The sequence below is a fragment of the Rhinolophus sinicus genome, linkage group LG18 (assembly GCF_036562045.2).
Source record: "Rhinolophus sinicus isolate RSC01 linkage group LG18, ASM3656204v1, whole genome shotgun sequence".
Lineage (NCBI taxonomy): Eukaryota > Metazoa > Chordata > Mammalia > Chiroptera > Rhinolophidae > Rhinolophus > Rhinolophus sinicus.
In genome coordinates, this window is record NC_133767.1 from 1,975,961 (window position 1) to 1,991,602 (window position 15,642).

At 49.1% G+C, this 15,642-nt stretch overlaps 1 protein-coding gene across 3 annotated transcripts in view; it reads right to left on the reverse strand.

Moving 5' to 3' along the window:
- OTOA (otoancorin) overlaps positions 1–15,642 on the reverse strand; it is a 166,603-nt gene that overhangs the window by 87,908 nt on the left and 63,053 nt on the right. Inside the window, exon 29 of one of the 3 annotated variants that reach the window (XM_074322569.1) lies at positions 7,170–7,241. The exons of the other annotated variants lie outside the window; for them this stretch is intronic. Coding sequence (XP_074178670.1) covers positions 7,189–7,241 — 53 coding nt within the window. The 3' untranslated portion in view covers positions 7,170–7,188. The remainder of the gene's footprint in view (positions 1–7,169; positions 7,242–15,642) is intronic. 3 annotated transcript variants of the gene reach the window in all.

The window sequence follows — 15,642 nt, forward strand, 5'->3', positions numbered from 1 at the left end:
ACCCACAGTAGCCGCGGACTCAGGGCCACGTCACAGCCAATGGCTCTGCCGGGTGCCGTCGGCCACGCCCCAGGGAGCAGCCCCTTACCGCCTGGCAAGGCCACCTGCCAGGTAGCTGGGAGCCCCGCACAAGTCCCTCTGACCCGTTACTTATTTGTAAAATGCTCCGTGATGAGACCGGCCCCATGGAGCTAGGAGTTGCAAATGGGAAAAATGTGAGGAAAGCATCTCGAAAAGAACCTGCCATAGAAAAGGAACTCGATCCACAGTACTTTCCTTACCACCTTCCTTTTAACCTCCTTCTTGGAAAAACGACAGCCAGTTACCAACGGCCAAGGGAAGACATTCAGGTTTTCCCGATACGCCATAAATTGTCTCCAGAAAGGTTATCCAGGACAGAGTTTGGGGACAGCTGTCCCTCGGTGAGGTGGCTGCCACTGAGCAGACTCCTAGCTCTCTGATCCCAGCTGTCACCCCAACCAGAAAGCATCGCCCAGGACCTGAGGCCAACGGTAGGATGGCAGATACGGCTGCACAGCTGGAACTTGGGCCGTGGGCACCAGCTCTGTGAGTCCCACATTGTCAAACACTAAATTATATGGGATTCAAATTAATCACATAGACAGTCATAAAACACCAGGCTCTAAATATTGTTTACTTGGCATCAAGCAGATGTTTGTTTCCAAAGCTACAATCTCCTCTAATTGGCTGACGCTGTGCTGCATAGACTCCAGTGCAAGCTTATGTTCCAGAATGAGTGACAAATGCCTGGAAGAATCCTCGGTGAATTGGCCTCCTCCCCCCTCAGCATGCAAATTCCATCGAAATTCCATCAGCTTGGCAGATCAGCTCATCTGCATGAGGGGCAGACGAGTGGATACACACACCCACGGATTCACTGTCCAAATTCAATTAGGCCGTTCCTCTCTGTTTTGAGTGATCGTTTATGTGTTAATGTATGCGTGCAGCCGACATTTATTGAGCAGCTATTCTATCGCAGGCACTGTCTTGGGCTTTAGGAATGCAAAGAGGGATAACGATATGGTCTCTCAGTTCCAGAAGTCCATAATGAAGGCAGGCAGACGAGACTGGTAAGGAAACAACAGGAGCAGAGTGACAAGTGGGGCAGCAGAGGCGTGGGCGACACGGGGAGGGCACACCCGCCTCTACCCACAGGGGAGGGGATCGCCCCCCAGACTTTTAAGGCGAAACTCCGAGGGAGTCAGCTGGGCAGACAACGTCCAGACAGGGCGGTCGCAGGAAAGGGGACAGTAAGGACACGTGACAAAGCATGCCAGGTCCTGGGAGCCGCGAGCAGCTGGAGCACAAGGGGCAAGCAAACATCTGCTCTGCTTCAGCTCCTTAGAAACGCACCCAGGTAGGCATGCAAACTGCACAGCCCTCTGAAGGGCAACGTGGCTGTATCTATTGAAATTTAGAATGTGCCTGTCGTGTTTGTAGCAGCAAAAGATAGGGGAAAGTCACTCTGCATAAGGGACTAGTTAAATAAACTACGGTACACCGACATCAGTACTACCCGATGCACTGCGCACAAGCGCACGGGCGAACCCCCTATATACGCGCAGGAGGAGACTGACAGCTATGGGACCAGCTCCAGAATAGGCTGTCAAGTGCAAAAACAAAGTAAAACCAACAAGAATAGATATATGCTGCTACCGTTTGTGTAAGAAAGCAGAGAAAACGGGAATGCATCTTCTTCTTTGCTTTGTTTTCATAAAGAAACCCTGGAGGGAGATACAAGAAAGGAATACCTGTGGGAGTGGGGAGGGCAGAATAGATTAGGGGTAGGGAGACTCTGCAATGCTTTCCTTGTATATTGTTTCTGATTTCTGAATCACGTAAATGCGTGAGCTAGTCAACAAGTAGGACGGAACTGTCAAATGTGACACACCCCCAAACGTTCCAGTGCTACAGAAGCTGAACTGGTAACAGTGCCGACGCTGGGCATGGTGAGGGGCAGCGGCCAGCAAGCCTGCTCTGCAAAGGGCCAAACAGTTCAGAGAGAGCCAGCTGGGGCCTGCAGGCCGGTGCCCAGCTCCCGGGCTAGACAGCCAAGGTGGGCGGTGTTGGTTAAAGACGCCTGAACGCTTAATTCTGTATGAGGAGACTGAACGTGCCCCTTACTTATAGAACTAACATTAACTAGAGACAATGTGGGTGCCGTCGTCTGCTGGGGCTCCCTAACCAAATGCTATAGGCTGGGTGGCTTAAACAACTACACTGATTTTCTCCTGGTTCTGGAGCGTAGGTGTCCAAGATCAAGCGGTCAGCAGCGTAGGTTTCTGGTGAGGGCTCTCTTCCTGGCTTGCAGACAGCTGCCCTCCTGCTACGTCCTCACGTGGCCCCTCCTCCTTGCACAGGGACACAGAGTGAGAGCCAGAGCCCTCTGGTGTCTCTTCCTCTTCTTAGAAGGATACCTGTCCCATCAGGTAAGGGCTCCATGCTTACGACCTCATTTAACTTTAACTACTTCCCTAAAGACGCTATTTCTACATACAGTCGGATTGGGGGGTTGGGCTTCAATGGATGAATTTTTAGGGGGACACAATTCAGTCTATAACAGTGGGTCAAGACTGCACTCATTCACAACACACGCAGGCTCCCTTCCCAGGACCCAGGGGAAACCAGTCAAGATCCTGACGGCTCTCGCCATCAGAGGCCCAGCCAGAGGTTAGGCCTTCCTCCCCCAGCACTGTCTCCTTGCTGGCAGGCATATTCCCCTTCCCAAGGGAGCGCTGTGTCCTTCTCAGGTAGGAGGTCTTTACCCCACCACTCACCCCTCTCTCCGGATTCCTCCTCACCCGTCAGAGGTGCTGGAGAGGCACGTGTCGAGAGAATACCATGGCAACAGACCCAGACCAGCTGTGGGGCTCACATGCACATCCATGTCTCTACCTCTACACCTACCCTATACCCACACCTGTCTCATCTATGCTTATAGCTACAGCTGTACCTGTACCTATATCCATCTCTATCCCCATACCTATATCTATATATATTTTTTTCTATTGAGAGAGATTGATTATAAGGAATTGGCTTATGCAACTACAGAATTATGGAGCTGAGAAGTCCAGACCTGGGAGAGCCAACAGCAAAGTGCCAACATGAGTCCAAATGCAGGAGAGACCGATATCCCAGCCTGAAGACAGTCAGGCAGAGAGAGAGAATCCTTTCTTCCTCGGCCTTTGATTCTCCTCAGGCCTTCAGTGGATCGGCTGGGGCCCACCCACACTGGGGACAGTGACGTGCTCCCTCAGGCTACTGAGTCAGATGTCACCTCACCCGGAAACATCCGCTGACACCCCAGAACACCGTTTAACCAAATCCTTGGGCCCCTCGCGGCCCAGTCAAATTGACACATAAAATTAACCATCACAACAAGTGACTGGAAACAACCCAAGTGTCTATCGGTAAAAACTGTGAAATAAATTATGGGGCAGCCAGACAACAGAACACTGTGCAATGGTAAATTCTAAAACGGAAAAAAAAAAAAAAAAGAACCAGCTCTCTAAATACTGTCATGAAAAGATTAAAAGTGAAAAACAGCAAAGTGCGTTTGAGGGGGAAATGAGGAAAACAGCATGTTTCCTGGGAACCTCTGGAAGGAGTCAGAGGCCAGCAGCAATGACCTCCTGTGAGGATAGGAACCAGGCAGATACAAAACAAAGACGGGTGAAGAGGGGCGGGATTCCTGCTGCCTCTGTTTACACAGTCTGGATTTTAACTACGAAAATGTAGTACAGATTGAAAACGATTTTAAATAGCTGGGAAGGGAAAGAACAAGTGTTGGGCACCTGCAAAGGTACCATTTGGAAGTCACGGGTACCCAGGCCGCCGGTGGGGAAAGCCTGGAAGATGAGTTAGTCCAGGCAGGTGTGGAGAGAGAGGAAATGATGTGGAAGATGGACCCTGGGGAACACAGCATCTCAGGGGTGGGGCAGGGGAAGAAGAGTCGGGCACAGGAGACGCAGGTGGTCTCTGAAGGTGTATTGGTCCCACGGCAAGAAACACCAAGTGTGGACGTAAGCATCGGCTGTCACATTGTTTCCGGGATGACAAACTGAAACCGATCGTCTGTACTGTGTTCTCGTTTTCTGTAGGAAATATATCACATAGTTACATTTCTCCCCTGGAATTCCTTTCCCTCCTGTCAGTGCAACGTGACTGGAGATGTAAATAAACTGCGGAGGTAACACCGGGATCTCGGCTGAGTGTGATTCTGCCACTAGCCCGGGACGGGCGTGATGATGGATGGTGCGTGGACCACTGCATAATGTTTTCTGTTCTAATACTCGGTTACCATGTCCCTCACCTTCCCCAGCACTGACACTCAAGGCGTGAAAATCTCTTTGTTCTTTCCACAATGCTTCTATCTCCATTGCATCTCCAGCTCCTTTAAGATGGTTCATTACTAAAATGAACACAGAAAACCAATTACCAGGGGGCAGCAGGAGTTGGGCGTGTGCCCACCCAGCCTCAGGAAAGCCTGAGTCCCGACTGAGATAAACCAGAATCCCCACCCCCGGCCAAGCCCTTCCCTGTCCCCGGGCCCCTGGGAGCCACCCCAGTGCAGCCACGGGCTTTAGACTATCGTGTGCAGTTAATTCGGTGCGAGTCCATTGTCACCAGGTGCTGGGGGAGGGCTGGCCTGTCTGAAGTGTCAAGCCAGGCAGCTCTACAGGGAAAGCAGTGGTTACAGCAATCAAGGCCCCCAGAACACCTGAGTGCGAATCCTGCTGCCACTAGTGAAGCCGTGTGGTCTCGGACATTCTTAACCTCTCAGGACCTTGGGGCCTGCTTCGTGGAATGCAAATGACGATAGTTTCTCCCTGTAGTGGGTTGGAACTGTGTCCTCCCCCAGACATATGTTGAGGACCTCACCCCCAGCACCTGCGAATGGGACCTTATTTGGAAATGGGGTCTTTGCGGATGTAACCAAGACGAGGTGACACTGGATTTGGGTGGCCCCCGAATGCAAGGACTGGTGTCCTGCTGAGGAGGCTCGGAGACACAGAGACGGACACACAGGGAAGAAGGCCACGCGACGACGAGGCAGAAGCTGGGGTGACGCAGCGACAGCCGTGCCCCCTTATCCGCAGATCTACTCCAAGACCCCCCGGATGCCTGAAACGGCGGGTGGCACCGAACCTGGTACGTACCCGGGTTTTCCTACACGCACCTGCCTGCGACCGAGTTTAACTGACAAATGAGGCGCAGTGAGCGCTCGCCAACCATAACTCATAAAAACAGAACACGGGGCCGCACCGTGTAACACACGCGACGCGACTGGTCTCACGCAGACCCCACCGCGCGGTACTCACCGTCCTGCGACGCGGGGAGAAGCCACACGGCCCGCGGGACGGGGCGGCAAGGACGCGGCTGCTGCGACAGCGCTGGGACCTCCCGACACGCGTGACAGGCGCCGAGGCGGGGACGCCACTGCCGCGACCCACCCGACACCCCCGCAAGCGGTGACTCAGCGACGCGGGGCGGGAGCGTGGGCGCAGCGTGGAGACGCAGGAGGGCGGGACCACGCACGTCCACGCGCGGACCCAGCAGCGGGACTCGCGAGATTTCCTCCCGCCACTCAGCCTGGCGCCCCATTATGAAGTGATGAACTGTTTGTTTCTGGAACTTTCCACGTAATGTTTTCCCACGGGGCGGACCCCAGGTAACGGAAATCACGGAAATCACGGAGAGCGGAATTGGGAAAAAGGGGGGACGACTGTACACGCCACGGAGTGACCTGCGAGCCCCGGAAGCCGGAGGCGGCAGGAAGGGACCCCCCCCCCCCCAGAACCGTCGTGGGGAGGCCCCGCCCCCACAGCTGCGCCGGGATCTCAGGCCTCCAGCCTCCAGAACGGTGACAACACATTTCTGTTGTCTTAAGCCCCCCACTTCGTGGCAATCCCTTACGGCAGCCCTAGGACATGGACACCCCCCCCCCAAGGGTAGTTATGAGGATTAATTACACGTGCACGGTGCTTAGGCGGGTGTCTAATCCAGTGAATCACACGTAACTGCAGTGTAATTGTTATTACTAAGTATTATCATTATTTGGTTGCTTTGTCCCGTAAGCAGGCAAACGTCCCTCGTCACCTTGAGTAATAGCTGACAGACAGACTGGGTGCGTCCCCCTCCCCCCACAGAACCCTGGTCCTTCTGGCTGGTAACTGGAGCCTCGGTCCACCTGGTACAGAGGAGGAGACCAGGCCGATCTACAGGGCTTGCGTCACCTTGGCAGGGGAACTGTCACGGGCATTTGCACAGGGCGACAACGTTCCAAAGACTGGGCTGGTTTCTGTTACACTGAACCCTCCTGAGGGAGGAACCAGTTCCTTCGTCAAGGTAGCTGGGACACAGGTAAGTGTCAGTCGAATCGCACTCCCTCCACCTACCAGCCCTGTGACCTTCAGCAATTCTTTTCCTTCCCTGAACCTCAGTTTCCTCATCTGCAGAATGGGCAGAGGCTAACCAACATAAGGTGTGTGATGATGTGTAGGTGAAAAAGCTGGAGAGGGTGGGACAAGGCAGCTTCTTCAGAACCAACACAGCCCTTTCCCCTACACACACACAGCATCTGGTGGCACTTCCGAGGTCACTCCCACCGTCTACTGTAATGATCCATTCTTTTGTCCGTCTCCCTGAGCGGACTCGGCTCCTTCAAGGTGGGGATGTGTGTTCCCCACACTCTGAATATACTGAGTCGTTGTGAAAAAGAACACACTGAACAAAAGCATTTACATTCCAGCCTATAATGTCTGCTACAGCCACTCACTCCCTGAACTGTTTGAATAACACCTTCCTTTGAATCAGGGGCCAGCAAATGGCCTACAGGCTAAATCTGGCCGCAGCCAGGCAGGTGTGAACTGTTTATGGCTGCCTTCGAGCTACACCAGCAGGATGGAGGAGTTGCAAGGGACCCCATTTGGCCCGCAAAGACAACAGTGTGTACTATTTGGCCCTTGACAGAAAAGTTGGTCGACCCTGCTTTCCAACTCGCGTTTTAATTTAAACGCGTTTTTATATAGGAAACTTCACATAACTAACATCATTGGAAACCAGTATTCTTTGCCATAGATGGATGGCAACAATCAAATAAATGCGTAATTACTAAAATAAGCCACATTCCTGCAAACGGTACTTACCACGTCTCGGGAAGCCAGGTTAATGGAGATCGCAGAAGGACAGAGCGGAGATAGCGGATGGTGGAAACTTTTCTACAGGAATAAATGCGAGAGAGACGAGCAGAGGGTTAGTGCTGGACCTTGAAGGATGGTCATGTATTCGTGCAAAAGGAGGAAGAATATGCCAGTAAATGAGTCCAGGGAGAAACACTCAGGCAGCAGAAGAACCAGGGTTTGTAAGAGCAGGGAAACAGAGGAACACAGGGCATTAGGAAAATAGTGAAGGCTTCTCACCAACGAGCAAATAAAAGCGTTTAAAAAAAAAAAAAAAAAAAAAGGACGCTAACCCCTCCCCCTCAAAAAATTTCAACAACTGAAAGTAAGAGGCATAATTTATAAACTAGCTTAGAAAAGAATACCTCAGCACATTTATAATGAAAACAGCTGATGCTAATGAGAGCAATATTTAAATAGAAATCTGGTTACCTTTGGGAAATTCATGCATAACTTCAAGGACGGACTGATTGATGTAGGACCAGGGATGGGACTGGGTAACCTCCCTGGCGTTTTGCTTTTAACAGTAGCTGGTTGGCGTGCAAAGGCATGCTGGGAACTGGACAGCCCACCCAATGAGTGGGGGTGATTGCAACCAGGTGGAAGCAGGTCAGAGCACCCAACCTGTCCACAGCTATGGCTCTTTTGCTTTATGAGCACCACTGACTTCTTTGAAAATCTGAAGAAAGCCCTGCCCCTCCCTCCCAGAAAGACGCCCAGACATGCACACCCCAAAACTTCCGCATTTACATTTTTTTCTACATTGGAAATGTACTTCCTGCACATGAGAGAAGTTAAAAGCAATTCCAAAAAAAGAGAGAGAGAAAGAAAAAGGTCTTGGTCTCATTTTTCTGTAACTTAAGATTCGAGGTCTATTTGAGTGGTAGAGGGAATAGAACTAGAATTGCACATAAAACCAACATTTTCAAATCTTCTCATAATCACATTTTAATGAGATTGCTGCAATTGCTTGGCTGGCATAAAAAAGTTGGAATTGTGGCGTGGTCTTTGATTTCAAAAACAGATCAATTTCAGATTTTCATTTAAAGGGCACCACGGCTCAAACCCCTGAACCCCAAAAATGCACAGGGAAAGAAAAATAATTACCATTCCTATTATTCACTTTGCCAACTTAGAGTGGGGTTGGGTCAGTAAAAACAAAATGCTCCAGAACTTTTTCTTAAATTGAATTCATGCCGCTTGTTTTCTTCTGTCCTTAAGTGAATGAGGCTGGGTCAGTGAGGGAAGGACACGTGGTTGTGATTAAATTTCAAGCGAGTCTAAGGAACCCTAGGCGAGCTCCTAGGTGTCTTCTTTATTTTGATGCACTGAGAAACAAATGAGGCTCTCTGGCTCTCAACGCCCGTTGGCAGAAGCACTTCAGCCCCGTGAAGTTAGGAGAACTGTCTACCCTCACAGCTGTTTGGCTGGAGCAGCTGATGGGTTTTGGGCACCATCTGTAATGGCCACTGAAGAGCCCCAAGAAACATGACCGCATTTGCTTCATTCACTTGGCCAGTGCAGTCCAGCGGTGGAAGAATTCACTACCAAACTGTTCTGCGAGGGGCTTGCCTCCCCTCACCGCAGTGAACACTCTGTCCGGGGTGCCATCAACAGCTTGGGGATTTGTTTTTGGGAAAGGGAGCACACGTGTGTTTCAATAAGAAAAACACAATATGCTGCATCCATTTGGCAACTCCCTAAAAAGCCATCTTTTATGGCACAAGACGAGACTGCTTTCAAGATCTGCATTCAAAGACTTGGTGTTAAATTAGTGATAACCTTGATGGCAGACCTGGTCCGCTCCTGCGCCAATGGCAGATCCGTCATTGGGACACCAAGAACCCACAGTGAGAAGCATTGAGTGAAAAGTTAGAGGTTAAGTATCTCCGGACTGCGAGAGAAGGTTGCACACATCTGGCACTCACTCAACATGTATTAAACGAATGGCCCCGGGGTGTGGGCTCTGAGAACTGCTTAGAGAAGAGGCAGAGAAAAGGAACAAGACAAACACAACTCAAAAACCAGGAAGGAGAAAGTCCTATGATGACCTTAAGCCCTGCACATGGCAAACTTTTGTGATTAAGAAAACAATGGTTTAAAAAAAAAAAAATGTTTTGGTGGTGAGACATTCAGGAAAATAACTCTAGAAAGATGAAAATCACTGCAGAAACCAAGGAACCATTTTTTTCTATATCATCTTGATCACGCCAAGTGGAACTGTTGTTAGCTATCTTAGAGAAGTCGTGGTTCTGAATTGCTTTTGCCGCTCACTCTGAACCTCTGTTCCTAAAGGATTGTTTCCTGAAGGAAAAACATTCAACCAGAAAATTTTAGCACCTCAGAATCTCTCTGAAGATTAAGAAATCTCTGTGAAAGACTAAACGTCTAAATTGAAAAGTTTTTGCTGTCACACCAGGTACAAGTGAAATAGTTCTTCATACCCCCTTTCTTTCTGTCTGTAGCTCACCTATGTCAACTTTTCTCTTGGAAGTGAAATAAAGTTAAAGCCCGTGACACTGAGTGTCAGTCATGGAAGGACATGTGTCGTGCGGGGCGTCCGGCGGGGTCTCAGCTCCCGCTCCCCACAAGAGAGTGCAGGACATGGTGAGGCCAAAAAGGAACACCCACGGAGCCATAGATAGGGGAGTCATACCACTATAGTCTCGCTGGCGGCTGGGTTGGAGACACAGGAGGCAGGAGCCACACTATCCGCAACCCGCCGTCCACTTGTCTCTGCCAAACAATCTCACTTGCTAGCAATCCGCTTCTCTGCAATCTGCAATCCACACTCCGCCGCTTGCAGGCTCAGCCACAATCTTCTTGCTAGGCCCCCATTTGCTGCTAGTGTAGCCACAGCAGTTATATTAGTGGCCAATGGCTCACTGGTTACAGCTGACGGCCAACTAGCCACAGCTGATGGCCATCAGTCACAGTTGATGGCCATTTACTACCTGAGCCAGCACCTTTCTATGTGAGGCTGAGAGCCTGAAAACTGCAGTCCTGGCTCTGTCCCCACAACGTCCCCAAGTTTGCCTTGGCTGAAGTGTTTCCAGAGACACCTGTCTCACACCAAGTCTTCACTCATGTCACATAATCCAAAAGTCCCATTTCAGGTGCCGTTTTCACTGAGGTGACATCATTAGGCCTGGCCACTCTCGAACTGTGTGAGAATCTCTTACTTAAAGGATCAGCCCCCTCTCCAGACTGCGTGGGCTGGCTTTCTCCTCATCTGGGGTCGCTCGGAACAAAAATAACTACGTCAACTCCTTGTCACTCAAGCAAGAGGAGATGGCATTACAGTTCTCAGGACAGGACGTCATTACAGGTTTTCCTTGTCACCTACAGGGACGACACGTAACTGGCCCTTTCTCTGCTGACCTTGCCACACAGCCTTCCCCAGTGTGGCATCTGACTTTGAGTGCCACCTGAAAAGGGACTCAGAGTCCAGCGATTTAATGGTGACGGGACATACTTTAGTGATTATGGCTAGTTTTGTGCAGCTTTGCTTCTGCCTAAGGAATTGCAGAATTTCAAAACGGCGGCCAAGCATCTCCGTGGCTGGTTGATCTGAGCACGGAAAGCTCATCCTGCAAGTCTGACAAATGGTCCGCTATTGGCTGCACTTCAGATGCCAGGTGTACCTGCTACCTTTGGAACCCATAACATCACACGTGGACCTGGAAATGTAAAGACGCAGGAACTCAGACCCCGTGACCTTTCTCATCTTCCCCCATCCTGCTTCTCCTTGGAACCAAGATAATTTTCCTGTTCAAAGAACATACCACCTTCGCTATTTGGGCCATGTACCAACTGTTCTATTATCTGCTTAACAATGTGCTGTTAAGTCAGTTCAGTCTTAATTTATTTTTTTAATCTGAAGCAATAATATCTAAGAGCTAATGAGTGTGGTATGTTAGTTATATATTTCTTTTCATAATACACATTATACTAAACAAATACCCACTCAAATCTTTTTTAAATGTTCAACTTGGTACCATTTAAAATAATCTTATCCACCATATGTAACAGTCAAGAATCAGGCAGGACAACAGAAACTGCACACATTTATTTTATCAGAATTTAAAAAACAGTATGGGAGAATTAAAAGCGTGAAAAGGGAACACTTGAGTTAACACAGACATAGGAATTGTACGAAGCGGTTACTATCCTGGAGGAACAGAGGACGCATTATGAGGTATCAGAATCTAGAAGCTTGGAATGGGTGGAGCTGACCACTGAGCAGGAGATTGTGCCTGGACCATTGTGGGGGGTGGGGGGCAACAGGGAACTAGTATAATTCACTGCCCGCCAAGGTATGGAACCATTGCTGGAGTGACGCTAACCGAAAGAGCAAGCAAATAAGAAGGAAGATGTCCCTTGTCTGTCCTCCTCCCTGCCAGTCCCCCTATGACAGGCCATTCCGCTGGCAAAGGAGAAAGCTGGTTCACAGACCCCCAGGCCCCTGCGTCACAGAGTAAACAGGTCGGGTTCATTCAGAGACAAGAACGTGACAACCAGCATCATCACACTTGGCAAAATCCTGCCCCCAAAATGCTCAGAAGAGAAATGCCAGTTTGGGCATACATGTTTGTGTGTTGTGAGAGAGAGAGAGAGAGTTGGAACAGGCTTTCCAGACCCCCTCAAGGCCCAACAAACAAATTATAATTGAGACAAGTCTGGGATTCTTCGCAGCTCAGCTTGTGGTGAGGATATTAGTTTCACAATTGCAAACAAGCTAAGCTGTCTGTACAGAAACCCCCTCCACAGGACCTCGCCGGGAAACCGGGAGGTGCTGAAAACATAAAGCTTTGGATTCTTGTTTCCGGCCACAGGGAGTTGAGCTGGTAGATAGGCGCTGTGTCCAACCCTGGGAAAAGGATCCCAACCCTGCATCCAAAGGGCTCACAACCAAGACGGCAGGTAAACTCTTGGAAGTTTCCAGTGCAGCTCAGCTCAACTCACCTTGGCCATGTGCCGTTATCGCGACTTCCTGCTTGAAAAACTCCCATGCCTTCCAATTACCCAAATTCCTTACAAGGAAATGGTGGGTCCTCAACTTCCTGTCACCCTCCTCTGAGCTGGAACAAGGGTGGTGCTGGTGAGTCAGCTTTAATCCCGTGAATAACGGCCAAACCCCAGGGGATGGCAAAGCAATAAGACAGAGGAACCCAAGACTCTGGATGAGTTCATGGAACCAAGCTGCCCAGCCCACCCTGCACCTCCCTGGACTGGAACACAGCAAAGAAATAAGTGTGAATCTTTATTTCCAGGCATTGTATGTTCCAGCAGCTCAGCCTGTCGTCGAACCCATATACCTCACCCAGTTTCCTGTTCCTGGGGGAGCCAGGAAAGGAAACTGAGTCTCAGAACGCCATCCAAACGGAATGGATATAGAACAGCAGCCCTGCCAGTGTTGGTCTGTCACCAGCTCTCAGAATCCTCCAATGTTCCTTCTTCACATGCCCCCACCTTGCTGCTGCCGTCAGAACGTACACATTCCCACTAATCCTTGTCTCTCTCCCATGACATTAGAAGTGAGAGCCCCAGGTCCTCCAAGACGCACTCAGGAAAGTAGGACACACCATCACTTCTGGCGTAACCCTTTATCTTGTGGAGGCTGATGGATTTTAACTAATGGTAAGAATTAAAACATTCTAATCACCAACTCGTGACAATGCACATGAAAATTATCTTCACTCATTATACCTTTTAAATTAAAACTTAATGTCTTAACCTAATTCAGTATTCACAAAACTCCTTACACAGGTGGACACCAGCTCTTGGGAACTTGTACCCCCCAAAATCTGGGTGTTTTGCATAAAGTAGCCCTCCTCCACGAGCCGGAGATCACGTTCAAGTATTATATTTTACCTCTAAGATTCCAGTGTGAGTTGTTTACAGACTCTGCTTGTTTTAATATGAAATAATGTTTTCTTTTGCTTGCCATCATTTTTTAGCAATTGAAAATATGTTCAACCTCACTCATACTAAAAATAAAAGCAAATTAAAACTACGAAGACATCATATTTCTCTCCTATACAATTAGGAACATTTTTCAACGTGATCATACATTCTGTTGACGAAGGTAGGAAGAACGTTCTCTCCTCCCTGCCTGACGGGAGTGCACACTGGTACAGCCCTAGGAAGAGAGGGTGGTTAGAAGGTGCGGCTCGAGAGTTGAAATGCAAAATTGAAACTGACCCACAATATGACCTCTGGGAATTTATTCTCCAGATATTCTCGCACGTGCGCACACAGACATGGGCAAGGAAGCACTAACTGTGAGAGCCAGAGACTGGAAGCAACCTCAGTATATCAATCATTATCGTAGGAGACGAGGCCCGAGACGCAGTCGGTGGGTATGTGTTGGGGGGGGCTCTCTGAGAAGCAGATGCCGACACAGAGTGCAAAAGGTATATTGGGGAGTAACAGCTATAACAGAAAAGGAGACGAAATGGGATTGGGCAGGGGGGACGCCAGTAGAAGCCAATTTAGACCAGCCCAGAGGGAGGCGAAGGGTGCCTGTCAGAGAAAAAGTCAGTCATGGGCTGGGGGCTGCCCGAGAAGAGTGTGACCCCAACTAGAGAGTGGAGGGGACCCTGAAAATATCGACAGATGCATGCTGTCAGCTCCCCCATTCTTCAGAGCTGGGCAGCAAACCCTTTTTAGAGCAGGATCTGAGACGCTCATCCCAGGTCTGGTCCAAGGGCGATCCACAGAATAAAGAAAAAAGAGAGAAATCTGTATTTCCTAGGATGGAACAATCTCCAGGATATACTGTTATGTAAAAAAAAAAAAAAAAAAAGGACGTACAAAAGACAGCATGGTGTTTGGGAACCAGGTAGAGACGATGTTTGCACAAAAAGGAATGCACAAAATGCCGCTGAATTGTACACTTTAAAGTGGTTAGTTTTGGCATGTGAATTTCACCTCAATTTTTTTTTAAGGGAGAGAGCACAGCAGGCTCCCATCATGTTAATAAAAAATGAAATGCATTTGTGTGCATGCACGCACAGAGGGGTGTGGAAAATCTCCGGAAGGAACCACAAAACCCCAGGGCTGGGGTAGCCACAGAAGGGACTTAATTTTCACTGAACGCCCTTGGTACCATTTACATTTTTACCATGGGCATATCACCACACCCTCTACAAAGAACATTGTTAAAGTTCTTTCATTGTTCTGATGAGTGACTACATTACTTGCCCTCAGGAAAAACAAATGAAAATCTCCCTGCAAGATTATTATGAGCAAGACAACTGTTACACTGATCTTCCAATTCCTGAAAACTCAGCCTCGCTCGAGGGTGCTGGGCCTCCCGTATCAGGCTGGTTCTGCCTCCTCCCCCAGCGCCGGAGTCCTTAGGAGCGGACAGTAAACTTCTGGAACCACATGGCAAATATTGGTACTTGCCAGAAAAAAAGAAGGATTGTATCTTCCTGGAAATTCCTTACCAGCTGCCATACCCTTCAACCTCGAGCAAATCAGCTTGCCTTCCTTCACAGACCTTATTATTGTAATGATGGTAAAACGGCCAAAGTACTGATGTTTCCCCTTTTATCAAAGCGAAACGGACTGGCTGCCCCCGGTCTCTCCACTCACTGCTCGAGGACACCTTCTGAACCCATCCGATGGGACTATTCAATCATGGCACCTTTTTCAACTTTGCTGCCTCTTTTTGAGCCAAAATAATTTCCACCATTTCTACAGCTCCAGCCTCCACCAGGTTTCTACTCTTACGTGTACCTTTCACGGTGATTCTAAACTGACCTTGAACAAGGAGACCAACCATTTTTTATCTGTTTGTACTTTTCAGTGTACGGCTCCAAGCCCACTCCTTCTGAGTTGCCAAAAACACTAGCGCGTGGCCTCCAAAGTCACACAAGTGGTTTGTCAATATCTCTGCCAGCATGTGTTTCATGCAATCCGTGCTCAGACTTTTCTCGATGGAGAGACATATGGTTTGGGCCCATTTTAGCAACTCCCTAAGAAAACCCATTATAAAAATAAGCATCTAAGAATAGCTTATGCTTTTCAGATTGACACCACCACTCACAACTCAACTGCTAGCTGTGGCTGGCAGTGCACTCGGCATCTTTGTGGTCACGTTCACTGCGGCAAACTCAGACGCAAGGCCACGTCACAGCTCAGGGACCTTGGGCTGTGTGGACATCCGTTCATTACATGTCACACGTCACTGCTTCCAACTTTTTGCGTCAAACTCTTATATCTTCTAGGTGAAAGTACAACTTGACACTTACTGCTTTTTAAGAAAGTAAATGAAAAATGATACTAAAATCCCAAACGCCAGGAATTGTTAGCACTCCAATCATTTGTTCATTCATTCATTCATTCATTCATTCATTCAACAAATACTTATTGGGGGCCCGTTCACATGCCAGACACTGTGTGGGGCCCGGGAAATACCGTGGTGGGGAAC